Here is a 27,945-nt window from a genome sequence, read left to right on the forward strand (position 1 = left end):
TCTCTCTGAGTGGATTCAACAGGGGAGACGTGGTCTAGCCCAGCCCGCCCGCCCTTCGGGGCATGTCTACGTGACATCACACGTCTACACGGTGCGCTTGGGGTCTCTCTGAGTGGATTCAATAGTGAGATGTGTCCTAGCCCAGCCCGCCCACCCTCCGGGTGTGTGTCTACGTGACGTCACACATCTACAGAGTGACGTCACACGTCTACACGGCGCAGAGTCCGGACAGCGTTGAACGTTCACACGGCAGCCAGCAGCCGCCACGCCCTACCTGAGCGTCTTGTTTCCATAGCAACCGGGGTCTCCGATGCCGAGGTCGTCGGCCATGATCAGGACGAAGTTGGGTTTCGAGGCGGCGTGGCTCTGGGCCTCCCGCAGCAGGAAGACGAGCAGGAAGAGGTACTTCATCTTCCTGCGGGGGGAGGGGGGAAAGGGAGAGGTCAGGGGTGCCTGTGCCGGACCGTCCCCCGCCCCCTCCAGGACCGCCCTCCCTCCGCACACACCCTTCAGACCGGGCACCCCATCGGTGGACACGTGCCGGCCGGGGCGGCGCTTGGCGGAAAACGGCCCCCCGCTCTTTCTTCTGTGTTTTGTTTCCAAAACAAAGCTTCCCTTTTCTGGGACAGTGAGGACTTCCTGTTTACAGCCTTCACCCAAATGTAGGTTCTGTTTAGAAAAATAAACACACGGCCGCCCCCTCCCCACCGTGTCTTTACGACATGTGGGCTCCATGAGCCGCTGAAAGTTCTCTGTTTGAGCCTTGAGAACGCAGGCATCGCATGAAGGTCACAGCTGGACTCTCGTCTCCGTTCTCAAATTAGCTTTTTATTATTATTTATTTATTTTTATTTTTTTTACAGGGACAGAGAGAGGGATAGACAGGGACAGACAGACAGGAAGGGAGAGAGATGAGAAGCATCAATCATCAGTTTTTCGTTGCGACACCTTAGTTGTTCATTGATTGCTTTCTCATATGTGCCTTGACTGTGGGGCTACAGCAGAGCGAGTAACCCCTTGCTCAAGCCAGCAACCTTGGTCTAAGCTGGTGAGCTTTTTGCTCAAACCCGATGAGCCCGCGCTCAAGCTGGCAACCTCGGGGTCTTGAACCTGGGTCCTTTGCATCCCAGTCCGACGCTCTATCCACTGTGCCTGGTCAGGCTCAAATTAGCTTTTTAAAGGGAACCACAGAAATGGCGGCCAACCGTTCAACACGGAAGGAGCAGGGGGTCCGCAGCCTGGGGCAGCTGTGGGTGCCCGTGGAGAGGTGGGGGCCAAGGACCCCGGGCGGGGGACTCCATCTGCCTCATGCGGCTGTGGCCACAACACAGGATCACCTGACAGCCTTCCCTTCCTGTCGAGAAGAATGGGCTGGGGGCTTTGGGGAGGGAGGGGCTTGGTTGGGCGCACACCTGTACCCACCTCTCTGGTGCCTGCAGAAACTGCCAGGAGAACATTAGAGCAGCTGGGAGCAGAGGCGCCCTCAGCTCACGTCACCCTGGTCGCACAGGGATGGGAAGAGTGACCCAGGGGCCAGACCGATGGACCCACCCACCCGAGTCCCGTGGGAACATCCCTGGAAGAACCCGGGATGGCAGTGCCCAGGAAAAGACCTCAGCAGGACCTACGGTGCCAGGGACTCTCGGGGACAAGAGGGGGCTGGACAGGCGGGTCCCACAGGTTCCGTGGGGCCGTGCACGAGGCACCACGCCGCTCTCTAAACATCTAAACACGCTCTCTGCATTAAACGCTCCCTCTGTGCTGCCCGAGCCCAGGGGCGCGTAACTCCTGACCGGTTCTCTGGACGGAATATCGGAAGGCGACCCATCTTCTCACTGGGCCGTGGGCACCGTGAGGGCGGTGCCTGGTGGAACAGCGTCAAAGCAAAACCCCCACGTCATCAACGATCGGCGCTGACTCTGCTAAATTAAAAATCTCCCCTCCACGCTGACTCAACCCCAGGGGCGATTAAAAGGGGCCGAGAACCATTTTCTAAAGGGCTGGAAGGTTTTACAGGTGACAGAGAAACTCACACGCGAGCGTCCCTCTCTAAATAAGGCGAGACACACTAGATCAGTGGTCCCCAACCCCCGGGCCACGGACCGGTACAGGTCCGTGGGCCATTTGGTACCGGACCGCAGAGAAAGAATACATAACTTACATTATTTCCATTTTATTTATATGTAACTCTGAATGATGTTTTATTTTTAAAAAATGACCAGATTCCCTCTGTTACATCCGTGTAAGACTCACTCTTGACGCTTGTCTCAGGTCACGTGATACATTTATCCGTCCCACCCTAAAGGCCGGCCGGTCCGTGAAAATATTTTCTGACATTAAACCGGCCCGTGCCCCAAAAAAGGTTGGGGACCCCTGCGCTGCAGGATTGGACGGTCCCCCATTAGCGATGGCCACGGAACGCTTGGGGCTGGCACGGCAGCAGACCCCGAGCGGATTCCGGGGCGTGCTAATCCATAACCAATACCGGCGATCTATAAACGGGTGTGCGTGATAACCTGCTGCTCCCGTGAGAACGCCGCCGTCACACTCACCCCGGCCAAGGCCCTGGGTGTCTGTCTACAGCCGCTTATTATTGTCACGCGTCACTGAGTGCAGAACTAAGTGCGTGAGAACTGTTCTCAGTAAACGACAGTTTTCTGGGCGCTCAGTGAGGAGCAGGACGAACCCTGACTGCCCTTCCTCCCTGCTGCTTCTTCCCACGTGAGAAAATAATGGAGATAGAGCACAGGAAACATAAATTACAGACCACAGTGTGGGGGCTGCAGGAGGGGAAGGGAGTGGGGGAGGCAGAGGGGGTACAGGGGGACGGATGGTGATGGAGGGAGAGGTGACTTGAGGTGGGAAACACGCAATGCAGCATGCAGGGGATGTGTTGTGGCACTGTGCTCTTCAAGCCTGTGCCATCTTATTAACAGATGTCATCGGAATATATCTAATAATTAAAAAAAAAAGAAAGAAAGAAATAGCCTGACCAGGCGGTGGTGCAGTGGATAGAGCGACGAACTGGGATGTGGAAGGACCCAGGTTCGAGACCCCAAGGTCGCCAACTTGAGTGCGGGCTCATCTAGCTTGAGCAAAAAAAGCTCACCAGCTTAGACCCAAGGTCGCTGGCTCGAGCAAGGGGTCACTTGGTCTGCTGTAGCCCCCACGGTCAAGGCACATATGAGAAAGCAATCAATGAACTAAGGTGTCGCAACGAAAATCTGATGATTGATGCTTCTCATCTATCTCCATTCCTGTCTGTCTGTCCCTCTCTCTGACTCTTTCTCTGTAAAAAAGTAAAAAATGAAAGAAAGAAAAGAAAGAAGGAAAGAAAGAAAGAAAGAGAGAGAGAAAGAAAAGAAAGAAAAGAAAGGAAAGAAGGAAAGAAAGAAAGGAAAGAAAGAAAGAAGGAAAGAAAGGAAAGAAAGAAAGAAGAAAGAAAAGAAAGGAAGGAAGGAAGGAAGGAGAGAGAGAGAAAGAAAGGAAAGAAAGAGAAAGAAGAAAGAAAGAAAGAAAGAAGAAAGAAAAGAAAGGAAGGAAGGAAGGAAGGAGAGAGAGAGAGAAAGAAAGGAAAGAAAGAGAAAGAAGAAAGAAAGAAAGAAAGGGAAAGAAAGAAAGGAAAAGAAAGAAAGAAAGAGAAAGAAAGAAAGAAAGAAAGAAGAAAGAAAGGAAAGAAAGAAAGAAAGAAAGAAAGAGAAAGAAAGAAAGAAAGAAAGGAAGGAAGGAGAAAGAAAGGAAAGAAAGAGAAAGAAGAAAGAAAGAAAGAGAGAAAGAAGAAAGAAAGAAGAAAGAAAGAAAGGAAAGGAAAGGAAGAAAGAAAGAAAGAAAGAGAAAGAAGAAAGAAAGAAGAAAGAAAGAAAAAGAAAGATGATAGATAGATAGATAGATAGATAGATAGATAGATAGATAGATAGATAGATCAGGGCATGTTATGTTCGGCTCAGTCCTGGAGTTAGTCTCCAGGTGTCACATGTCGGCAGGACGCAGGATCAGGACGGAACGACGTTTTCTCCTGGGAGGCTGTGCTCCTCGTGGAGAATGACCGCCTGCACCCCGGACCCCTTGGCAACAGTGGCTCCCCCTCCAACCCCGAGTTGTGAAGCCAAACGTGTCCTCAGAACTTGTCACCTGTCGCTTGGGAGGCCAGATCAGCCCCAGTGAAAAGGACCGAGGTCGTCCCCGCCTGTCACCCTCCTGGTCATCTGTGACACACCGTCCACCAAGTCCTCTTCTCCTGTATGCAGCGCAATTCCTGTTCACATCCTCCGCGCCCGCCTGGGGGCAGCCTGGCCTGCGTGGAAGGAAGGCGTGGGGCAGTGCCATCCCCCTGAGCAGCCACACCTTTCTCCTGTGCAGCCAGCAGGCCCCCTTGCACGCTAGCAGAGGACAGCCGTCAGCGGGGACACGCCCCACCCCGCCTGCCAGGGACGGAAGCCCTCAAGCACCCGGGCACGTGGCCGAGGTCCTCGCAAAGGCTCTTTGAGAGAAGAGTCTCCAACTGTTCCTTCTCCGGTCTTCTCCCCAGCCGCCCATCTGTCACCGGTCCCCAGGGTCCGCCATTCCCACCTGGCCTCTCCACCAGGAGTTTTCTAGGCGGTCCTCTCTGCGCTGGCCTCGTGAACGCAGACCAGAGTGTCATTTCTCGCATGCATCGGCCACGTGGAGCAACGCCTGTCTCCCTCCCTTCCCACCCACCTTCCTCCCCCCTCTCCCGATGCTCTCGTGGGCGCAGAGGAGGGAGGACAGAATTCACAGCCCGGGGTCCGGTCCCCAGCGGAGGCCACGGCGGCGCGGTCTCGGGCTCCGAGCGTCAGCCGGCTGTGGGGCACGCCCACCGGTGCTCGCAGAGACCCCGTCTCCGCCACGGCGCCATGAGCAGAGCTGCCGGGAGGGAGCGTTCCCGCGGCAGCATCGGGGTCCTGCAGAGACGCTTGCTCCCCACGTGCGCTGCAGCAAGATCACACAGCATCTGCTCTTTCCTGTCTCGAGTGTCTTCCTCCTGATCATCCTCCCCGGGTTCATCCACCTGGCGTGGCCCGGCCGGGTGTCCTTTTTTTTTTTTTTTTTGTATTTTTCTAAAGCTGGAAACGGGGAGAGACAGTCGGACAGACTCCCGCATGCGCCCAACGGGATCCACCCGGCACGCCCACCAGGGGGGCGACGCTCTGCCCACCAGGGGACAATGCTCTGCCCCTTCGGGGGTCGCTCTGTTGCAACCAGAGCCACTCTAGCGCCTGGGGCAGAGGCCAAGGAGCCATCCCCAGCGCCCGGGCCATCTTTGCTGCAGTGGAGCCTCGGCTGTGGGAGGGGAAGAGAGAGACAGAGAGGAAGGAGAGGGGGAGGGGTGGAGAAGCAGATGGGCGCTTCTCCTGTGTGCCCTGGCCGGTAATCGAACCCGGGACCTCTGCACGCCAGGCCGACGCTCTGCCACTGAGCCAACCGGCCAGGGCGGGGTGTCCTTCTTCCCGAAGGCTGAGGGGTACTCCCTGCGTCCACTCCACGTCTTCTTGACCCACTGATCGGTCAGCACAGGAATGCAGGGTCTCCGCACCGTGGCTGTCGTGGGCAACCTGGCCGTTTTTCGTTGGCTCCTTTGCTTTTCTGTGCAGAACTCCCGCCGTGAGATGCAGCAGACAGCTGGGCTCAGACGGGGAGGGCGCTGTCAGCCCGCCCAGCACACCTCTCCTCATCCAGGACCGAGGGAGAGACGGTGACGCTTTATTCACGGGGTGACGGGCATGTCTGATTAGCCTCTGCATACAGTCACTCCACTGGTCCTCGGAGGACAGGCCGGGCAGAGGCTGGGGCGGGCATGCACGCGGGGCGGCTGTAACCCTGTAACCCCGCGGCGATGCTGGGGCCCACACCAGGCTGGGCGGGCGGAGGGGGCGGGTGGGAGAGGAGCACGGGACCCGTTTGAAACGCAACCCACAAAACCTGGTCACAGAGCGGCTACGAGGAGTCAGAGAGCCAGACCATCCCCGGGGGGACGTCGGCATGGCTCTCCGAGCCGGTACTGAGGCCAGGAGCCACAAGAGGAAGCCACAGAGTCACACACACCTGGGGCTTCCGGGGCTGAGTCCCCTCCCTGCTGACACGCCCTCCCCCCCCCCCCCCCCCCCCGGCGGGACCTCTTGTGCACAGGTGTGCTCCTTGGGAGAAACAGACCCGAATCCTCTGTGCCCAGCGGAGAGAGAGAGATAGTCCCTCCTGGTGCAGAACTTTTCTGCGGAAAGGAAGCCCATTAATAATGATTTATATCCGTATTAATTTCTGAGCCGCCGCATGATTTAGGTGAGCACACAGCCACTGGCGTCCCATTAATTACGTCTCAAATTGTGCCTGGGGTAGGTGTTATTAGACCGAGGGTCAGAAATACCATGTAGCCCAATTAAGAATGTTTGACTATTTAAAGTTTGTTAACAGCCGCTTAGAATCCCGCTGCATATCAACGATTACCATCTCTCTAACGTCACCGGACCCCAAACATTCCCCCACAAGCACGAATTAGAACAAGGGATTAATAGAGATGTTCTCGGTGAATGAAACACAGTGACTTTACCAGAGCACTTCGCCGTGAAAACAACAGGCTGTAAGATATTGTACAAGCACACGGCACATGAACTTCTGAAAAACAGCCGAGTCCTCCCCACTCCCCTTGGAAAACGAAATGGTCTTTCCGAACAAACTTAATTTGGCCGAAGAGCAGGACAAAAAAAAAAAAAAATTATTTAGATAAAAACGCGATTTCTCAAACAAAATTGATGATGAGAAAGAAAAGAGAAAGGACCCATTCGGAACCAGAGATGGAATTACATGAAATGTGTTCACGGAGAGAAGAATTCACACCGCGGTGACCTAGCGGGCGTTTGACCGTGGCGGTGATCACGTGATGGTTCTATCTGGTTGGTGGGGTAAAAAGCTTATTGAAAATAGGACAGAACCCGACATTACACGCCCCATTTTGCTTAGGAAAACATACGTTTTTTTGGCTCCATCCTAGCTACGGATAATAAGCTGAAATCTGGTTTAACTATGTGTTAACAATAGATGTCCTGATTTACACTCAGATAAACAGTCTGGCATTCAGGTAGAAATAAAACAAACAAAAAAAGGAACCCATGTGAATATGTATTTAAACAGGTGTTTCTATAAATTTAAATGCCTGATTAAACTGCTTGTGATTTTTTTTCCCTAAGATGAATATTCATGTTCTGTTTGTTGAGCGAACTCAGTTTGTAGGGGACTCTCAGGGGGAGTCTGGTCACTGTATTTCTCTACACACTCCGTCGGTGACCCCTAATCTCCCTGAACCAGTTCCAGAGCCTTAATAAGGAAAAGGAATTTTCTAGAAAGCCGGCCCCACCCAACCTCTGGGCTGTACCATCTGACGTCTTCGGAACGAATGGCTGTGGAAACGCTACAGTTTGCAAGATGCAAGACGGGCTCCCACGCATGCCACGCCCTTGTCCCTGGTCCAGGGGACAGGACAGGACAGGAGACGGGCAGCAGGCGCAGAATGCCAGGAGCCCGGCCGCGTTGCTCCCCGTCCCGGGGCTGCTGCGAATTAGCCGTCACCGCCCGCTGACCGGGTCGCCCTGTCTGCCAGGTCTCTCTCTGTGTCTGCACTGTGCAGAGGGGCTGCTGTCGCCCCGGAAACCCAGCCAGGTTCACGCCCCCACAGTCCACGGCTTTTCTCCCAGTCTCCCACACCACGTTCTACTTCTCTGGGAGCGGGGCAGGCTCGGCAAGCGTCGCCACAAAGCAAAATAGTCCGTGGAAAGTGTAAGAGCCGCAGTCTGGAGAGGCCGGGTCACTTCGTCATGCTTGGGGTCGGAGAAGCACTCCTCGCCGACCTGCAGGGTGGGTCTCTGGGTGCATCCACCGGCGTGCAGCACAGGAGCAAGCCTGAGTATTCACCCTGGGACAGAGAAATGCTGGGCGGCCACCTGCACTGCAGACAGGACCGAACGTGACCTGACGTGACATACTGTCCCGGCCACACCAGGAACTGGGGACCATCTCAGGTGAGGGTGACAACTTGTTCAGCCATCTCCTTAGAACAGGGGTCGGGAATCTCTTCGGCTGAGAGAACCATGAACGCCACACATTTTAAAATGTCATTCCGTGAGAGCCATACAACGACCCGTGTACGTGACGCATTATCCAATAAAAATCTGGTGTTGTCTTGGAGGACAGCTGTGATTGGCTCCAGCCATCCGCAACCGTGAACATGAGCGGTAGGAAATGAATGGATTGTAATACATGAGAATGTTTTCTATTTTTAACTTATTATTTTTCTTTTTAAAGATTTGTCTGCGAGCCAGAGGCAGCCATCCAAAGAGCCACATCTGGCTCGCGAGCCATAGGTTCCCGACTCCTGTGCTAAACAGTCTTTTCCCATTTCCCCTGACAACAGCCCCTGGCAACCAGAAGTTCACTTTGTGTCCGTGGACTGGCCCGTTCCGGGTATTTGATATAAACGGAGTCACACGCTCTGTGTTCTGCGACTGGCTTCTCTCACCGAGCACCATCTTTTCAAGGTTTGTCCACACGGGAGCGTGTATTTGTATGTTCCTTTTCATGGGTGAGTACTATTCCATCATACAGCTGGGCCGGGTTTGTTTAACTGCTCACCCACTGATGGACCCCTGTGGTGCTGACACCTCAGGGGCGTTCTGACCAGTGCTGGTGTGAACATTTCACATTCCCGTGCAGGCGTTTCTTCCAACGCCTCCAGAGCTCTCTGGGGGCACAGCCCCCGCTGTGGGATGACGGAGCCACGTGGGCAGTCTATGTCTAACTGATTGGGGCTCTTTTCTGCAGGGGCTGGACCACTATTTTGCCTTGTGTCCAGCATAACAGGCTGTTGATGAAAATCATGGCTCGGTTAAGCCCATGAGAAAGTGCAAGGTGAGTCAAACCTACTAGATTGCAGGGAGTGACAACCTTCCTACAAGGAGGGACCCTGACAGGTTGCTCATGATTGGGGGGCTGGGGAATCTATTGGGACTAGATTGCAGGGAGTGACAACCTTCCTACAAGGAGGGACCCTGACGGGTTGCTCATGATTGGGGGGCTGGGGAATCTATTGGGACTAGAATGCAGGGAGTGACAACCTTTCTACAAGGAGGGACCCTGACAGGTTGCTCATGGTTGGGGGCTGGGGAATCTATTGGGACTAGAATGCAGGGAGTGACAACCTTCCTACAAGGAGGGACCCTGACAGGTTGCTCATGGTTGAGGGCTGGGGAATCTATTGGGACTGGGATGCAGGGAGTGACAACCTTCCTACAAGGAGGGACCCTGACAGGTTGCTTTCATGGTTGGGGACTGGGGAATCTATTGGGACTGGGATGCAGGGAGTGACAACCTTCCTATAAGGAGGGACCCTGACAGGTTGCTCATGGTTGGGGGACTGGGGAATCTATTGGGACTAGAATGCAGGGAGTGACAACCTTCCTACAAGGAAGGACCCTGACAGGTTGCTCATGATTGGGGGGCTGGGGAATCTATTGGGACTAGATTGCAGGGAGTGACAACCTTCCTACAAGGAGGGACCCTGACGGGTTGCTCATGATTGGGGGGCTGGGGAATCTATTGGGACTAGAATGCAGGGAGTGACAACCTTTCTACAAGGAGGGACCCTGACAGGTTGCTCATGGTTGGGGGCTGGGGAATCTATTGGGACTAGAATGCAGGGAGTGACAACCTTCCTACAAGGAGGGACCCTGACAGGTTGCTCATGGTTGAGGGCTGGGGAATCTATTGGGACTGGGATGCAGGGAGTGACAACCTTCCTACAAGGAGGGACCCTGACAGGTTGCTTTCATGGTTGGGGACTGGGGCAGTCATGGGCGGGGACCAGCTCAGAAGGAACGGGGTGTTCCATGGTGGCGTGTGTGAGGCACTCATAGCACAGGGACCCCTCAGGCCTTCTGCTCCTTCCTGCAGGTCTTCACTGACCCCCTGCAGGGCAGAGTGCCATGGGGGGGCCGACAGGAGAGGGACAGCTGCCCTCCTCAGGGACCCCACCCACCACAGCACTCTGAGATCTCACTCTGGGCAGCCACCCCTGTCCCTGTCCCCCAGCCAGGTTGGCGGCGTGAGGTGACCAAACCCAGGGTGGGAGAGAACAGACAACTCCTCAAAGACCCAAGCAGCCAGCAGCCCGGCCGTAAGATACAGCGAAACACACTGGGCCTCAGCGGTGCTCAGACCCCACACTCCGCCACAGAGGCAGGATGGGTCCCCTCTCCCAGCCTCTGAAGCCAGAGCGGAGGAGCGAATAATGCCATCAAAATCTGCAACAGGCCTGACCTGTGGAGGAGCAGTGGATAAAGCATAGATTTGGAACACTGAGGTCGCCGGTTCAAAACCCCAGGCTTGCCTGGTCAAGGCACATATGGGAGTTGATGCTTCCTGCTCCTCCCCTTTCTCTCTTTCTCTCCCTTTCCCTCTCTCTCCTCTCTGAAAATTGAATAAAGTCTTTAAAAAAAAAAAACAACCCAAAACAAAACAAAAAATCTGTAACAGGCAACATCTGTGCAGACAGAGCAGCTCACACACGTAGCCAGATGGACACATGGGTCCAACATTTCCTAAGGGCCAAGATCACTGAATTCAATGTCCAGTATTCTTTTCATGTTCAATGTCCATCATTACTATATATATGTATGTACGTATATATACAGACATATCTTTATATGTGTGTGTGTGTGTATCCACATGTAACATAAAATGAGGAAAGATGAACATACTGAGACAGTCTCTAAAACACCCGTAATAATAGTACATGACACGCTCATCCTCTTTCCTGTCAGGACCTTCTAGGTCAGTGGTGCTCAACACAGTCCCTACCATCCACTGGTGGGCGTTCCAGCGTTCATGGTGGGCAGTAGCAGAGCAACCAAAGTATAAATAAAAAGATAGATTGAACTAGAGTAAGTTGTTTTTATAAAGATTGATTCTTCCAAACTTAGCGAAAATACAACATAAAAACTTGGTAAGTAATTATGATTACATGCTTTAACTTGCTGTCACTCTGCTTTATAAATTTTATGAAGTAAAGTGACTTCCCTACTTTATAAATCACCATGACTGTGGAGCTGGCGGGCGGCTAGAAAATGTTACTACTCACAGAGATACAAAAGTGGGGTTAGAAAATGTTACTACTCACAGAGATACAAAAGTGGGCGGTAGGTATAAAAAGATTGACTACCCCGGCCCTACTTTATAAATCACCATGACTGTGGAGCCGGTGGGTGGTTAGAAAATGTTACTATTGTACTAACAGAGATACAAAAGTGGGCGGTAGGTATAAAAAGGTTGACTACTCCAGCTCTAGATAAACAACATCTCAAGACTGACAATCAATCAGTGGAATTAACCAGAAGCCATTCAAAGGAGCCACCGGACGACAAGCAGTTGTGATATCCATGCCTAAGTAGATCGGACGGCTGGAATAAAAATCTAGAGAAGAGACTCCCAGGCTGACGGGCAGCGGGGCATGCAGGGAAAGGCTGTGTGCCAGTCCACTCTAGGGTGGGGCGCTCTGTTCTGAGACGAGGGACGCTGGGAACACCCAGGCCAGTGCTTCTCAAATCCTTTGAAGTCGGGGCGCAGTTAAAATCCTACAAATAACTGCAGGCGCGCTATATACAAATGTCTGAGAAGTACGTTAAAATCATTAAGTGAAATATTAAAGAAAAAAATATATAAAGTCCAAGTGTGCTTTTATGGTATTTAAACAAAATAAATAAGAGAATATTAAATTTATTCTGACATAAAAAAAATGTTTTATGTTACATTTTTTTTGACTTAAGCTTTTTAGAATTCATAAAAAAAAGAGTGGTTAAAAAATTAAAAAGTGACAAAAAAGTTATCTTTTCATATATATAGATACATTCTTAGTAAGATTTAGTAAATTCGGCAGGTCCTGGCATGAATGTTAAGTTTTTTCATTCTTGTGTTTATGAGAAACATGAGCCTGATGTGTCCTAGCGATTTCTTTAATGTTTGGGCATCTATTTGAAAGGCAAATTCTCATTTCCTTGTCAATACATTGAAGAATTCCTCTCTTTTTATCCTTAATTGTGTTGAGTGCAGAAAGCCCCCACCATACATATCATCTTAACTTGACACCAAACAAAGGATAGAAGAAACTTGCCTCCAGTCTTTCCAGGGAATATGGGGGGTGGTGTAAATAATTCAGCACCACAGCTTAACAGCCTTTTGCAACCTAATCAGGCAAGTGAGGTGGGGGGTTGGGCTGACTGTCAGCTTACAGACAATTCCCCACACCTCTGTCCCCCAAAAATCTAAACTCCAAAAACCCTGTTGGTTTTTTGGTCCCCAACAGGCACCTATTTCTCTGGAATACCATAGGGCGCACCTGGAAATCTTCTAGGGCGCACACTTTGAGAACCACTGGCCTAGGTAATTAATACAAGACTCTTACTGACAATATCTGGCTTAACTGTTGGCTTGAAAAAGACTCAGGACACCCCAACGGCAATAGAAGGCACCTCCGCCCGTGTGGCCAGGCTCTCGAGCTCAGCCCTCCTGAGGGTATCTTCACTGGGGAAGGGGCCCTACAACGCTGACCTGCCCCCCGGCAGGGACATTCATGCCCTCCGTTCGCATGAGCTTCAAGCTTATTTCTACACACCGGCCGACAATTACAACACCACTCAACCCAGAAGGTCCAAGTTCATACCGCAACACGATTATCCATGTCGAGAGAGTATGATTTTTCTTCATTAATTGGCTGATGATGGCAGTTCCCTACCTTTTATAATAAGGCCCAGGCCGGTGTCAACGGGAAGCCAAATACAGTCACAAGAATGCTGCTTGTAGCCTCACCAGACGGTGCCGCAGTGGATAGAGCGTCGGACTGGGAGGCAGAGGACCCAGGTTCGAGTCCCCGAGGTCGCCAGCTTGAGCGCGGGCTCATCTGGTTTGAGCAAAGCTCACCAGCTTGAGCCCACGGTCGTCGGCTCGAGCAAGGGGTCACTCGGTCTGCTGTAGCCCCCCCGTCAAGGCACCTATGAGAAATCAATCAATAATGAACAAGGAACCGCAACGAAGAATTGATGTTTCTCACCTCTCTCCCTTCCTGTTTGTCTGTCCATATCTGTCTCTCTCTCTGAATCTCTGTCTCTGTGTCACACACACACACACACACACACACACAAGAATGCTGCTTTTCTGGGGAAACTATCCTTAGACACACATTTCCGGACCAGAGCACCATGCCCGGTGACGACACGATTGTATCAACAAGCATATGATGTTTAAGTAAAGAAAGGGAGATATTTTTTTGCCACGTGGGGGATCACTTTGCAAGTTATATAAATAAATGTCTTCTAACCCGACACTCAATACAATATTGAATGTCAACTGTGATTGCCCAAAAATATAAATGGGGGGGGGGGAAGGAAGATGTTATAGACTTGTTAACCCAAGAAGTATCTGCCATGAAACGGCAGCATCGATATTTCTACAGATGATTGGCGTGCACGTTGGAACGTAAGCGGTGGTCGCTGGGACCACGCTGACTTCGCTGGGGGCAGCCATTGAGGAAAGCTCCCAGGCCCCTCCCTGCTGGTCACATCAGCGGCAGAATGCACGGTAACTGTAGCCCCAATTCTGAAAGTGTCTCCTGACAGTGTCCGTGAGTCCTGGCTGGCTAAGAGACGCTCGCGAAGAGGGCTGATTTGTAAAACCCTGTGGAAAACGTGAAAGTTGTTTCTTTTTTTTTTTTTTTAACAGAAAGTTTGTATATCACTTTTTTTTTTTTATTCATTTTAGAAAGGAGAGAGAGAGGGGCGGGAGGAGCAGGAAGCATCAACTCCCATATGTGCCTTGACCAGGCAAGCCAAGGGGTTTCGAACCGGCGACCTCAGCATTTCCAGGTCGACGCTTTATCCACTGCGCCACCACAGGTCAGGCAGAAAGTTGTTTCTGACCCTGCTTTACGACTCTACCCTGCGCCATCATGTACACTGACGACGTCTGCGAACATACTACGGAAATATTTACCTAGCCCGTGCAGAAATGAGCGCGCTTTGCCAGAGAACGACATCTCAGAGAGACCCTGAGAAGTGGGAGAAAAGTTGAAAACCAGCCAACTTAAAATCCAACGGGGAGACGCTCAGTCCACTTCCTGAAGAAGTGTCATCATCGGCATGAGGGCGCCGTGATTAATTAAGCTGCGGCCCAATCGCGAATCTTGGGAAGAATATTTAATCGAGGAGAAAGTGCTAGGCGGGGGAGCGACCCCGTGTCCTGAAAGTCATGAAGGTGACAATCAGCGCTGCTTCAGGAAACGTCACCAGTTGACCCTCCACACATCCGCCCACAGCTGAAATGTTTTTCAGTTCAGATCACTGGTATTTTAAGAGGCACAGACACTAATCAGCTTACCAGCAACAGAGAGAGAGAGAGACAGACAGAGAGAGAGAGAAGATGATGTTAAGGGTAAAAAAAGAAAAAGAATAAATTCTGCATAAGTGATCACGATGTTTTTTTTTAGGAACGGCTGACATTTCATCCAGATCACAAAAGGAGTGCTCTGTTTCCAAATGTGCTTGAGTGGCTGTCTGCAAACGGGAGACGAGATTTAGCTGTTATCTCGGGGGCCAGAGCCAGGACCGTGTCCAGCACCGGGAACGCGATCCTACAGCAGCTGCCAGACCACGAGACGGTCAGCCCATCCAACCGTCCTCTCCGCGCCCCATGGCCTGGTAGACGCCGCAGGAGCCCAGCTGGCCGGGACAGCGCAGGAACATTAGTCCCGGGAGCCCTGGGGAGTCTGAGCAAGATGACCGGTGTGACCCTCCCCAGCCAGGAGGCTCCTTTCGTGCCCGAGCAAACTCCTCTTCCAAGTTAGACTGGCTGACGGGGGCTGGAAGAACAGGAGCTCCCCCCCCCCGTCAGAAGGATGCCCAACCACACAGGGCTCCCTGTCCGTTTTCCCGCGGGACCTGTAGGCTGGACGCCACCCCTCGCCCTGCCTGCCAGACCGCGTCAGATCTCTGGACGCACGGACCCGGTGGCCAGATGGTCAGTAACTGATGCCTCGGCAAGCTGAGGTGACGACGGGTCCCTTTCCTGTTTGTAAACAGCCATAAAAGCGTTCTGAATGTCACAAATCAGCCCCGGTGACAACCCTTTCGAAGCCATCCCTCGTGAAGCTTCGCAGGAAATCGTTACAATCTGTGGAAATCACTGACTGGCCACAGATTTTTTTTTTTTTTTTTTTGTATTTTTCCGAAGTTGGAAACGGGGAGGCAGTCAGACAGACTCCCGCATGCACCCGACCGGGATCCACCCAGCATGCCCTCCAGGGGGCGTCACTCTGCCCCAACCAGAGCCATTCTAGTGCCTGAGGCAGAGGCCAGAGCCATCCTCAGCACCCGGGCCAACTTTTGCTCCAATGGAGCCTCGGCTGTGGGAGGGGAAGAGAGAGACAGAGAGGAAGGAGAGGGGGAGGGGTGGAGAAGCAGATGGCCGCCTCTCCTGTGTGCCCTGGCCGGGAATCGAACCCGGGACTCCTTGAATTCCAAGGCGACACTCTACCACTGAGCCAACCGGCCAGGGCCATGGCCACAGATTTTAAGAAGGTCAGAACAATGCATGTGGGGAGAACGGCCCCCAGAAGCAGGGAGGTGCCGTGAGCCTGGCAGCCCGGGATGTTCCGTGGTGAGAAGCACCATTGTCAAGGCCAAGAGCCTCCGCCGCGGTGGGGGATGCAAGCCGGACGGTCGAGGTGACAGCCACGTCATCCCCTGTCCCTCTGCTCCAGCTTTCTGCACCTCCAGCGGGGTTTCCACAAGCACATTCTCAAGGGGAACCTGTCCCTGGAATGAGGGCCTGTCCCATCAGCTCTCACGAGAATGTCTCCGTGCAGAGTGGCTCTGCTCTGGGGCCCTGCCCGCGGCTCTGTGGCCGCCGGTCATAAAGGGGAGGTCGTCCCAAGTGTCCCTCCCTCTTGAGGTCTCCCTGGTACAGCTGCTCCCGGTGGACTCCGCAGGAACAAACAGGAGACGACGCTGGGCTGAAGTCACACCACGGACAAGGCTCCATCGCATCCGTGCCCTGAATCTCCGCAAACAGCGACAGTGAATTCAAACGCTCTCGCCGTCTCTGTTCTGCAACACGTGGCTGACGGCAGAGACTCTCCCTCCCCCATATGACTCGTCAAAGTCACAGGTGTCCCCATGCTGGAAGCTGGCAGGACCCTCCAAAATGTCCCGCAGGGACACGCTGGCTGCTGTGAGTGACAGCGACGTCATCAGCACCCTGTTCAGGAAGGGCGTGTTGAGCACCCTCTGTCTCCGTGAAAGGCGCCCTCGAGCCTGTTTGATTGTCAGACCAGCCGGAAGAACCCGGGGCCTGGAGGAATGTTTCTGCCCCTCTCCCCGCCCCAGCGCAAACCATGAAGTGGCCACGGCTCACGGGTTGGTCACTACTGACAAGAGAAGTGTGGAGGGGATCAAGCCAACCCTTCCCACGGTGCATCCAGAAAGAAGACAGAATGTCAAGTGACGTTATTCCCAACAGGTCAACAGCCTGGTGTCACCTCTGTGGTCGTCATGACAATGCCTCTAACCCTAACTGTCTCCTCACCAAAATCGGTGTCTGTCTGTGTGTCGGAGAGAGAAAGACAGAGACTAAGGCCACAAAACTGGGTTGGGGCCCTGGCCGGTTGGCTCAGTGGTAGAGCGTCAGCCTGCCGTGCAGGAGTCCTGGGTTCGATTTCCGGCCAGGGCACACAGGAGAAGCGCCCATCTGCTTCTCCACCCCTCCCCCTCTCCTTCCTCTCTGTCTCTCTCTTCCCCTCCCGCAGCCGAGGCTCCATTGGAGCAAAGTTGGCCCGGACGCTGAGGATGGCTTCATGGCCTCTGCCTCAGGCACTAGAATGGCTCTGGTTACAACAGAGCAACGCCCCAGATGGGCAGAGCATCACCCCCTGGTGGGCGTGCCAGGTGGATCCCGGTCAGGTGCATGCGGGAGTCTGTCTGACTGCCTCCCCATTTCCAGCTTCGAAAAAATATAAATTAAAAAAAAAAAACTGGGTTGGGTCTCCACGCGGACCATGTTCTTACAGGACTGTCTTTCTTGTTGACTCCGATCACTGACCCACAAACGTGTCCCTTTGAGAATGCTCTCAATATGGGAATGAGGAGGGCGCAGAAAAAGAAGCTACTACATGTGAGGGTACGCATGTGCATGTGCGTGTGCGGCCAGCAGGTGATTCTGTATCTGGCTTCGTTCCAGTGGGAGTGGCAAAGTCACGCACGTGTGGAATGACAGTTTCCAACACGGAGCACGGGGTGGGGCTCACCGTGGGACTCGGGGCTGAGGAGGGAAATGGGGGACAAAGTGGTTGAAAAGTGAACCCAAGAGATATGAAGGTTTTGGTGAGTGCCAGCTGCAACATCACCTGGGACGAGTTCTTCGTGTGAATTCGTGGAAACATGGGGATTCGTTCCGGCCACTAAACGAAGAAAACTCCCCCTGACTCTGCCCTGTCCGTCTCCTTCCTGTGGCCCACGTGTGTGACCCAACAGATGTCCGAAGGCGAGCAGGAGAAAGGGGGGCGGCTGCTTCATCGGGCCTGGGGGGGTGCAGCCTGGCCCCATCACACCTGGGGTGCAGCCTGGCCCCATCGCACCTGGGGGGGTGCAGCCCGGCCCCATCGCACCTGGGGGGGTGCAGCCTGGCCCCATCGCACCTGGGGGGGTGCAGCCTGGCCCCATCACACCTGGGGTGCAGCCTGGCCCCATTGCACCTGGGGGGTGCAGCCCGGCCCCATCGCACCTGGGGGGGTGCAGCCTGGCCCCATCGCACCTGGGGGGGTACAGCCTGGCCCCATCGCACCTGGGGTGCAGCCCGGCCCCATCGCACCTGGGGGGGTGCAGCCCGGCCCCATCGCACCTGGGGGGGTGCAGCCTGGCCTCATCGCACCTGGGGGGTGCAGCCTGGCCCCATCGCACCTGGGGGGGTGCAGCCTGGCCCCACCGCACCTGGGGGGGCAGCCCGGCCCCACCGCACCTGGGGGGGTGCAGCCCGGCCCCACCGCACCTGAGGGGGTGCAGCCCGGCCCCATCGCACCTGGGGGGGTGCAGCCCGGCCCCACCGCACCTGGGGGGGCAGCCCGGCCCCACCGCACCTGGGGGGGTGCAGCCCGGCCCCACCGCACCTGGGGGGGTGCAGCCCGGCCCCCATCGCACCTGGGGGGGTGCAGCCCGGCCCCACCACACCTGGGGGCGTGCAGCCCGGCCCCCATCGCACCTGGGGGGGTGCAGCCCGGCCCCCATCGCACCTGGGGGGGTGCAGCCCGGGCCCCATCGCACCTGGGGGGGTGCAGCCTGGCCCCATCGCACCTGAGGGCATGAAGCCTGGCCCCATCGGGCCTAGGGGGGTGCAGCCTGGCCCCATCGCACCTGGGGGGGTGCAGCCTGGCCCCATCGCACCTGGGGGGGTGCAGCCTGGCCCCATCGCACCTGGGGGGGTGCAGCCTGGTCCCATCGCACCTGGGGGGCAGCCCGGCCCCATCGCGCCTGGGGGGGTGCAGCCTGGCCCCATCGCACCTGGAGGGGGGCAGCCTGGCCCCATCGCACCTGCTCAGCCTCTTGGGAACAGCGCGTAAGGGTACCAGCCGCATGGGCAAGGTGGGAAGGCCTTCCATTCTCAAACCGCACACTTCGGACGGTGACTCAAGATTTCAGCGTCTGGGGTAGCCGCACAGAATCTCCAAATGTCCTGCACGCCTGAGGCAAAGTTTGCTCAGGGGAATTAAAGACATCATACCTAGTGAATGCTTTCCAGTGTGGCAGAATGACCACACACACACACACACACACACACACACACGTGCGTGCACACACACACACAAAATACAACTTAAACAATATTTTCAATATTTTCAAATAAATAGGAAGAAACCCAGAGACTAGAGGTGACACCATTTCTTCACACCAATAATGAAGACGGCACGGAATGATATGTAAAGTGTACCGAAGACCACTATTATACAAAAACTGACACGCATCAAGTTCTCTCAAAGGTCAGATGGGTGGCTCTCTCGAGATTAGTTTTAACGGTCCCGGCGACGCTGGGCATTTTCCTGAGTGCGTAAGGCTTATCCCGCGGATGCGTACGGCGGTGCCTCCGAGAGCTAAGAAAGTCATTAAAGCGATTTTCCCTTTTGAACAAAGAAGAATGTCCTTGAAAAGTACATTTGATCTGGACTCTATATGATCTTTTTTTATTTCTTTCTTTCTCAGAATAACAGGTCTGATGCTCATTCTTTGCCATTTAAAATAAGCATCATACCTGTTATTCTGAGAAAGAAAGAAATACAGAATGCAAGCAGCTAAGGAGATGACATCTAGCTCATTGTAAATATACAATAACTCTATTTTTTAAAGTTGATTTTTTTTTTTATTTTGAGATGATTAGACTCTCAAAATAAAGAAACTGGACGGATTATTAAAACCCGTTGGCTACCCCATTCATCTGGTATGAACTATTAGTATATGATTCAACACACTCATCAAAATGCAGCAGGCTCTAGAAACAATCTGTAAAAGTGTAGGGACTTCCGGAGTCTAAGGGATGGTTATAAAAATGTGGAATTTGGGACAACAACAACAACAAAATCTATGTTTTAATTTATGATAACAGGGCACGAGGACCACGTGACATCAAATGATACGTCTCTATTATGTCACCAAAGCTGGTGTTGATTTCCATCAAAGTAGAGATACAAAGTAACAGGTTAACGCAGTATAGAGATGGCAACAGAATAGCATCGGTTTAAGGAAAAGAGAGGTACAGAGTTGCACAGTTGTACTGATTAAAATCGCATTACTCCGACTACACTCATCATCGACTGATCATCACTTTAAAATGAGATGGCCGAGGCCCTCCATTAGAAAATCAATCTAATTACAGACATTTTATTACCGTCTTCCGACAGTTTATATAGAAACAGGATGAGGGATTTGAGTTTGCCGCGATACAGAGTATTTCACGATTGACTCCAGAGAAGAGCCTAGTTTATCGTTGACATTGGACAGCAAACTGTCTTTCCATAAAACTCGCCCCGCACGTGACGGGTTTAACATGGGTTTCCCACAGGGAAGACGTCACCGTCAAGGGAAGACCTCACGCATGGTGCCGTCAGGGACTGCTACCTCGGGTCGCTGTCACCCAGACACAACTCTGCAGAGGGAGACGGCAGAAAACTCACGTACCTTAGCTTAATATTTTATTTGGCATCATTAACCCCTTGAGTTGTGAGGGATTTTGTTTATTTTTCATGCTTGCTGACCTGCTGGAGTAAGTCTTATTTTCCAAAAAATGAAATGATTTCCAGTTACAGTTTTATGAACTTAAAGTCATGTTTGTTTGGTAGCCAATTTATGGAAACAAGAAGAACATACATTTGCCTTTTGTTTTTTTTTAATGTTGCCTGACACATTTTTAAAATAAACATTTTTGTGCGATCGTACTCCGGACGGTCATGAGACACAGGGACATACATGAACATTCTCACTACTCAAAGGGTTAAGAAAAAACAGCAGAGCACGCTGGTTCTAACGCTGTACGCGTTTGGACGAGCGTGGGCACAGGCCTCGTGAATCCAGGGCCCCATTCTGCGTGTCTGTAGTGTAGACGTTTCCATGGAAATGGAACGCCGTATTCCTGGGGTCTGTGCACACGATGTCTTTTACAAGTCAGACCAAGCATACTGCTTTTAGTTCCGAAGCCAAGCGCTGCTTATCAGCAAGGAGCAAAGCGGGCTTTGTTACACCTGGTGGGACGCACAGGCCCGCAGACCCGGAGCTAACCCGGCCGTGGAAAGCCACGCAGAGATGACCCAGAACAGAAGAATGTGCCTCGTGCTCCAAGTCCATGGAGAAGGTGCCCGGACAAGCAAGAGGATGACCTCCCTTGTGCACCTGCAAATATCACCGGACGCACAGGCATTCCTCATCTGCAGTCACGGGGATGAGGGGTGGCCAAGGACAGCCCACTGGGTGCGACAAGGTCACCCTCACAAAGGGGACCCGGGCCCTGGCCGGTTGGCTCAGTGGTAGAGCATCGGCCTGGTGTACGGGGGACCCAGGTTTGATTCCCGGCCAGGGCACGCAGGAGAAGCCCCCATCTGCTTCTCCACCCTTCCCCTTCTCCTTCCTCTCTGTCTCTCTCTTCCCCTCCTGCAGCCAGGGCTCCATTGGAGCAAAGTTGGCCCAGGCACTGAGGACGACTCCATGGCCTCTGCCTCAGGTGCTAGAATGGCTGCCGTTGCAATGGAGCAACGCCCCAGATGGGCAGAGCATCGCCCCCTGGTGGGCATGCCGGGTGGATCCCGGTCGGGAGCATGCAGGAGTCTGTCTGACTGCCTCCCCATTTCCAACTTCAGAGAAATACAAAAATAAACAAACAAACAAAAAAACAACGGGGACCTCAGCCAGCACAGCACCCCCGACTTGGAGAGAGGAGGGTGCCCACCCCTGCCTCTTATGAACGGGTCCCGTATGAAACTTTAGAAATAAAGTCAATGGAACTGATGTAGCTCCTCACAAAGGAGAAGCAGAATAATTTTTATATAATTCCCCCCAACTTTTTTTTTTTAATTTTCATACTCTGAAGACCATATAATTTCACTCATATGTGAGATATCAAACAGAAAACAATGAACAAACAGAGAAACTCACAGACACAGACAACAGCGTGGTGGTGGCCAGAGGGGGGTGGGTGGAGGTGGAAGAGGGTGATGGAAGTTAAATGTACAGTCGGCTATGACACTGAGACTCCCTGACCTAGAGAACAGGAAAGAACAGTGACGTGGTGATCGGGGGAGGGGGCAGGGAGGACAGGTGTAACGAGGGACAAATATAAGGTGACAGAAGATGATTTGACTTTGGGTGATGGACACACCACCCAGTCAGCAGTTCACATGCTGTAGAGTAGAGACGTTTACCTGAACCCTATGGGTTCTTATGAACCAGCGTCACCCAGTGCATTTCTCAATCAGAGGAAAAACGAAAAGAAAAAAAAAATAAGCACGAGAAATGTAACTGGCAGGTAAAATTCAGATCGTTTCCAGTTATGAATGGGAGACTTTCTGCCCCATAGAAACAAGCATCTATCATTTCGTGGGGGGGGGGTGTGTGTGGATATATCAGTATAGTGATAGACGGAGATTAGATTGGGTGGTGGGCACACCCGGCAACGTGCAGATGATAGATCATAAAACTGGACGCTTGCAACTTATATAGTCTTTTAAACCTGTGTCACGCCCCCCCCCCAAAAAATTTTACTTTAAAAAAATTGATATACTTGAGGCCCTGGCCGGTTGGCTCAGTGGTAGAGCGTCGCCCTGGCATGCGGAAGTCCCAGGTTCGATTCCTGGCCAGGGCACACAGGAGAAGCACCCATCTGCTTCTCCACCCCTCCCCCTCTCCTTCCTCTCTGTCTCTCTCTTCCCCTCCCGCAACCAAGTCTCTACTGGAGCAAGGTTGGCCTGGGTGCTGACGATGGCTCTGTGGCCTCTGCCTCAGGCACTAGAGTGGCTCTGATTGCAACAGAGCGATGCCCCAGATGGGCAGAGCATCGCCCCCTGGTGGGCGTGCCAGGTGGATCCCGGTCGGGCGCATGAGGGAGTCTGTCTGACTGCCTCCCTGTTTCCGGCTTCAGAAAAATACAAAAAATAAAAAAAAATAAAAATTGATATACTTGAAAAAAATAAAAGTGAGCATAGCTATACTTTGTCACTTAGGTTTCCTATTTATACTTCCCTGCTGGCTGCTTCCCTTCTGTCTGTGTACCTGTGCATGTGGCTCACATACACCTATGCATACATACATGGACCTATGCGTTCTACATCAGAAGATGAACAAGAGGATCTGTCGTTACATTTGTACACGGTGATGTCTCGCAATCACTTGCAGAGATTGTGACATTGCACCACTTGAACTAGTCTGGCTGTGGGGTCTCCTAGGACCACCCCCCTTTTTTTTTTGTATTTTTCTGAAGCTGGAAACGGGGAGGCAGTCAGACAGACTTGTGCATGCGCCCGACCAGGATCCACCTGGCACGCCCACCAGGGGGCGATGCTCTGCCCATCCGGGGCGTCGCTTTATCATGACCAGAACCACTCTAGCGCCTGGGGCAGAGGCCAAGGACCCATCCCCAGCGCCCGGGCCATCTTTTGCTCCAATGGAGCCTCAGCTGTGGGAGGGGAAGAGAGAGACAGAGAGGAAGGAGAGGGGGAGGGGTGGAGAAGCAGATGGACGCTTCTCCTGTGTGCCCTGGCTGGGAATAGAACCCGGGACTCCTGCATGCCAGGCCGATGCTCTACCACTGAGCCAACCAGCCAGGGCCAGACCACCCCCTTTTTATCTGGGACCACAATGTGAACACCAGCGTGATCCAACCCACTGACCCCCGGACAGTCTCCTAGTCTCACTAGGCCACTGGGGTTCCCTGGCCCCAGTACACACAGGGTCCGTTCAGGGTTCCGGCTTGGTTGCTATGTTTCGTCACGCTGTAGCATCTGGGGCAGCCTTCTGCTATTTGCTTTATGGGACACTGAATTTGTGGGAGAGAATTTGGGTCAATGATCTCATCCAATGCAGTGCACCTTGAATTTGTCTGTTTATGACCTCGTGAACATCTAGATTCAGGATGGTCCTTTGGGGCAGGGGACTCGGTCCAGATAGTTTGGGGTCCTTCTTCCTGCCTCCTACCTGGGGATGCATGACAGCCAGGGGCCTCACTGGTGACGTTCCCTGGGGTACCTTCCAGAGAGCTCCGTTTTCTCCCACGATCTGCCTCTTAATGAACCTTCTCTCGCTCACTGTCTCTGAGACACACAGCACCATCACCGTTACTATGATGATGTTTAGTTTGGGATTATCTTGATCCCAACACATGCTGTTCATCCCACAACGCCGTGGCTGCACCATACTTCGTAAGGGATGTCTGATCTGCTTGAAAAGCCTTTTCATTCCCATCAAAGGATTTCTTTTTGTTATTTTCTGGGGCTTTTTGACAGAGACAGAGAGAGAGAGACAGAGAGAGGGACACATAGGGACAAACAGACAGGAAAGGAGAGAGATGAGAAGCATCAAGCCTTTGTTGCGGCTCCTTAGTTGTTCATTGATTGCTTTCTCATATGTGCCTTGACCGAGGAGGGGGGGGTTACAGCAGACCGAGTGACCCCTGGCTCAAGCTGGCGACCTTGGGCTGAAGCTGTTGATCTTGGGCTTTAAGCCAGAGACCTTTGGGCTCACGCCAGCAACCATGGGGTCATGTCTATGATCCCACGCTCAAGCCAGCGACCCCGTGCTCACGCCGATGAGCGCACGCTCACGCCGATGAGCGCACGCTCAAGCTGGTGACCTTGGGCTCTCGAACCTGGGTCCTTCCTATCCCAGTCCGACGCTCTATCCACTGTGCCCCTGTCTGGTCAGGCTGTCAAAGGATTTCTAAGAACCTCTGTTGCTCTTGGTACAGAAGAAGACAAAATGAGCCAACAGACTGCGGGCAGGCAACGTCTCATAAAATCCTCCCCTTTCATCGCGCAAGACAACTTTATGCCAACACCCCTCAGGCTGGTGTTGGAGGGGGACCCGTTAGAAATCGCAGGCACGGCGAACAAGCGTTCTCTCGACTACCACGCGAGTCTTCACGCACTTCCAGACAGGACACGCCGTGGTACGGGAGACCCCCGCATTCTGAGCTGCGAAGTGGGTCAGCACGCCCCGTGGGGGCGGGGGCCGCAGGCTGGTGAGACAGCGCGAAGATTGTGATTAGCCGCTTAGGAAGGGACACTTCAGTCCCCACTGAAAGGCCCCTCTACTTCAGATCAGCGCACAAAGCAAGGATAATGAACACTGCACACGCTGATCATGAATTAAGCATGAGCCTTCTCAGACTCGCGCTTTTAATTAGCTGTGGAGACTGTCCGCTTTCTCTGAGCACTGCGAGTGGGCTCCAAAAAAAAAAAGAAGAAAAAGAAAATGTCAATCTCCCCTCTAAACGAGCAAAAGGAAAAGAAGAAGAGGAAGAAGAAGAAGAAGAGGAGGAGGAAGAAAAGCTACTTAGAACATTCCCTCACAAAGCGCACAGTGATCTTGTAGGAACCCAAATAAAACTTGATAGTGCAGGTGCCCACGGCTTTGAAAGCCGGGTCAGAAACGAACGGAGGGAGCACAACGCCCCCCCCCCCCCGTTAACGGGAGCATGGGGAAATAAATTATTCTTTTGACACCCTCGAAAAATTTGTTCCCGTCACACAGGCAAGGGACCCACGGGCCTTTCAGAGAACAGATGACGGAAATCACAGCAGAGGAGGGACCGGGTTGAGCTGCTCGTTGGGAAGGCGGGGGCGCCCGCAAGCCAGGCATCAGGCCTCCGAGGATGTCCCCTCCAGGAGGGACCCTCCGCCCCGCCTAGGGGGGGCTTCGATTTGAATGCGGGAAGGTCACTGTCTTTCTGTTCTCTTTAATTCTGAGTCCAGCTCAGCTCCCTCAACGTTAAGGACCACGGATTATTCTACAAAGGAGGAGAAAGCTGAGATGAAGGTGCTTGTCTCGTCCCATCGAGCAGGGAGACCCGACCTGGACACTTGAGGACACAGGCAGGGCTGACTAACCCTTTCTGGTGGCTCTGTCCTGGGCACGGCATGACAGACAGCGGCATCCCTGCCCTCAGCCCTTGGGGGGCCAGGACCACCTCCTCTCCAAAGCTACGGAACCACAGAGGCCTTCATCTGCCCGAATGCTGAATTAGATTCCCATCGCCCTGGCTGGCAGCCTCATCCGGCATTCATACGTGTCCCCAGACAAAGAGCGTCCTTTGCTTTTCACGACCGTCCCGGGCACAGCGGGCAATCAGCGTCCTCGGCAGGCCCAGCCAGTGGACGGGGGGCTGGCGTCCAAATCCCGGGACCCTCCCACTCAGTGTCTTTCCTTACTGATATGGACCGCTACCTTCCCTCCAAGCAGCTCAGTGCGCAGGCCTGCGAGCCGCCTGCGTCTGGGGCTGGGGGCGGGGACGCGCCACGATGACACAGTGCCCAGGATGACAGACAGTGCTCAGGATGACACAGTGCCCAGGATGACAGACAGTGCTCAGGATGACAGACAGTGCCCAGGATGACAGACAGTGCCCACGATGACAGACAGTGCTCAGGATGACAGACAGTGCTCAGGATGACAGACAGTGCCCACGATGACAGACAGTGCCCAGGATGACACACAGTGCCCAGGATGACAGACAGTGCCCACGATGACAGACAGTGCCCAGGATGACACACAGTGCCCAGGATGACAGACAGTGCCCAGGATGACAGACAGTGCCCACGATGACAGACAGTGCCCAGGATGACAGACAGTGCCCACGATGACAGACAGTGCCCAGGATGACAGACAGTGCCCACGATGACAGACAGTGCCCACGATGACAGACAGTGCCCAGGATGACACACAGTGCCCAGGATGACAGACAGTGCCCACGATGACAGACAGTGCCCAGGATGACACACAGTGCCCAGGATGACAGACAGTGCCCACGATGACAGACAGTGCCCAGGATGACACACAGTGCCCAGGATGACAGACAGTGCCCAGGATGACAGACAGTGCCCACGATGACAGACAGTGCCCAGGATGACAGACAGTGCCCACGATGACAGACAGTGCCCAGGATGACAGACAGTGCCCACGATGACAGACAGTGCCCACGATGACAGACAGTGCCCAGGATGACAGACAGTGCCCACGATGACAGACAGTGCCCAGGATGACAGACAGTGCCCACGATGACAGACAGTGCCCAGGATGACAGACAGTGCCCACGATGACAGACAGTGCCCAGGATGACAGACAGTGCTCAGGATGACAGACAGTGCCCACGATGACAGACAGTGCTCAGGATGACAGACAGTGCCCACGATGACAGACAGTGCCCAGGATGACAGACAGTGCCCAGGATGACAGACAGTGCTCAGGATGACAGACAGTGCCCACGATGACAGACAGTGCCCAGGATGACACACAGTGCCCAGGATGACACACAGTGCCCACGATGACAGACAGTGCCCAGGATGACAGACAGTGCCCACGATGACAGACAGTGCCCAGGATGACAGACAGTGCCCAGGATGACAGACAGTGCCCACGATGACAGACAGTGCCCAGGATGACAGACAGTGCCCACGATGACAGACAGTGCCCACGATGACAGACAGTGCCCAGGATGACAGACAGTGCTCAGGATGACAGACAGTGCCCAGGATGACAGACAGTGCCCACGATGACAGACAGTGCCCAGGATGACAGACAGTGCCCAGGATGACAGACAGTGCTCACGATGACAGACAGTGCCCAGGATGACAGACAGTGCCCACGATGACAGACAGTGCCCAGGATGACAGACAGTGCCCACGATGACAGACAGTGCTCACGATGACAGACAGTGCCCACGATGACAGACAGTGCCCAGGATGACAGACAGTGCCCACGATGACAGACAGTGCCCAGGATGACAGACAGTGCCCACGATGACAGACAGTGCCCAGGATGACAGACAGTGCCCACGATGACAGACAGTGCCCAGGATGACAGTGCCCAGGATGACAGACAGTGCCCACGATGACAGAGAGTGCTCAGGATGACAGACAGTGCTCAGGATGACAGACAGTGCCCAGGATGACAGACAGTGCCCACGATGACAGACAGTGCCCACGATGACAGACAGTGCCCAGGATGACAGACAGTGCCCACCGTGACATCACAATGTGCCACGTCACACCGTGTGTCACAGGACGGCAGTGTCACAGAGACACGGCCTCTTCCGGGGCAAGAGCATACGGTGCGGCTGCTCACCAGCAGGTCTTTGCCACCGTCCCCCCCCCCA

At 53.6% G+C, this 27,945-nt stretch overlaps 1 protein-coding gene across 14 annotated transcripts in view; it reads right to left on the minus strand.

Moving 5' to 3' along the window:
• Nucleotides 1-27,945, minus strand: part of STS (steroid sulfatase) — a 138,301-nt gene that overhangs the window by 73,827 nt on the left and 36,529 nt on the right. For 13 of the 14 annotated variants that reach the window (XM_066250191.1, XM_066250196.1, XM_066250186.1 and 10 more), the window contains one exon: nt 275-415. In XM_066250191.1, the coding sequence (XP_066106288.1) occupies nt 275-415 (141 nt within the window). Of the gene's footprint in view, nt 1-274; nt 416-4,131; nt 4,210-27,945 lie in introns of those variants that run through there. The other variant, XM_066250197.1, reaches the window with a different exon arrangement.

The sequence above is a fragment of the Saccopteryx bilineata genome, chromosome X, assembly GCF_036850765.1.
Source record: "Saccopteryx bilineata isolate mSacBil1 chromosome X, mSacBil1_pri_phased_curated, whole genome shotgun sequence".
Lineage (NCBI taxonomy): Eukaryota > Metazoa > Chordata > Mammalia > Chiroptera > Emballonuridae > Saccopteryx > Saccopteryx bilineata.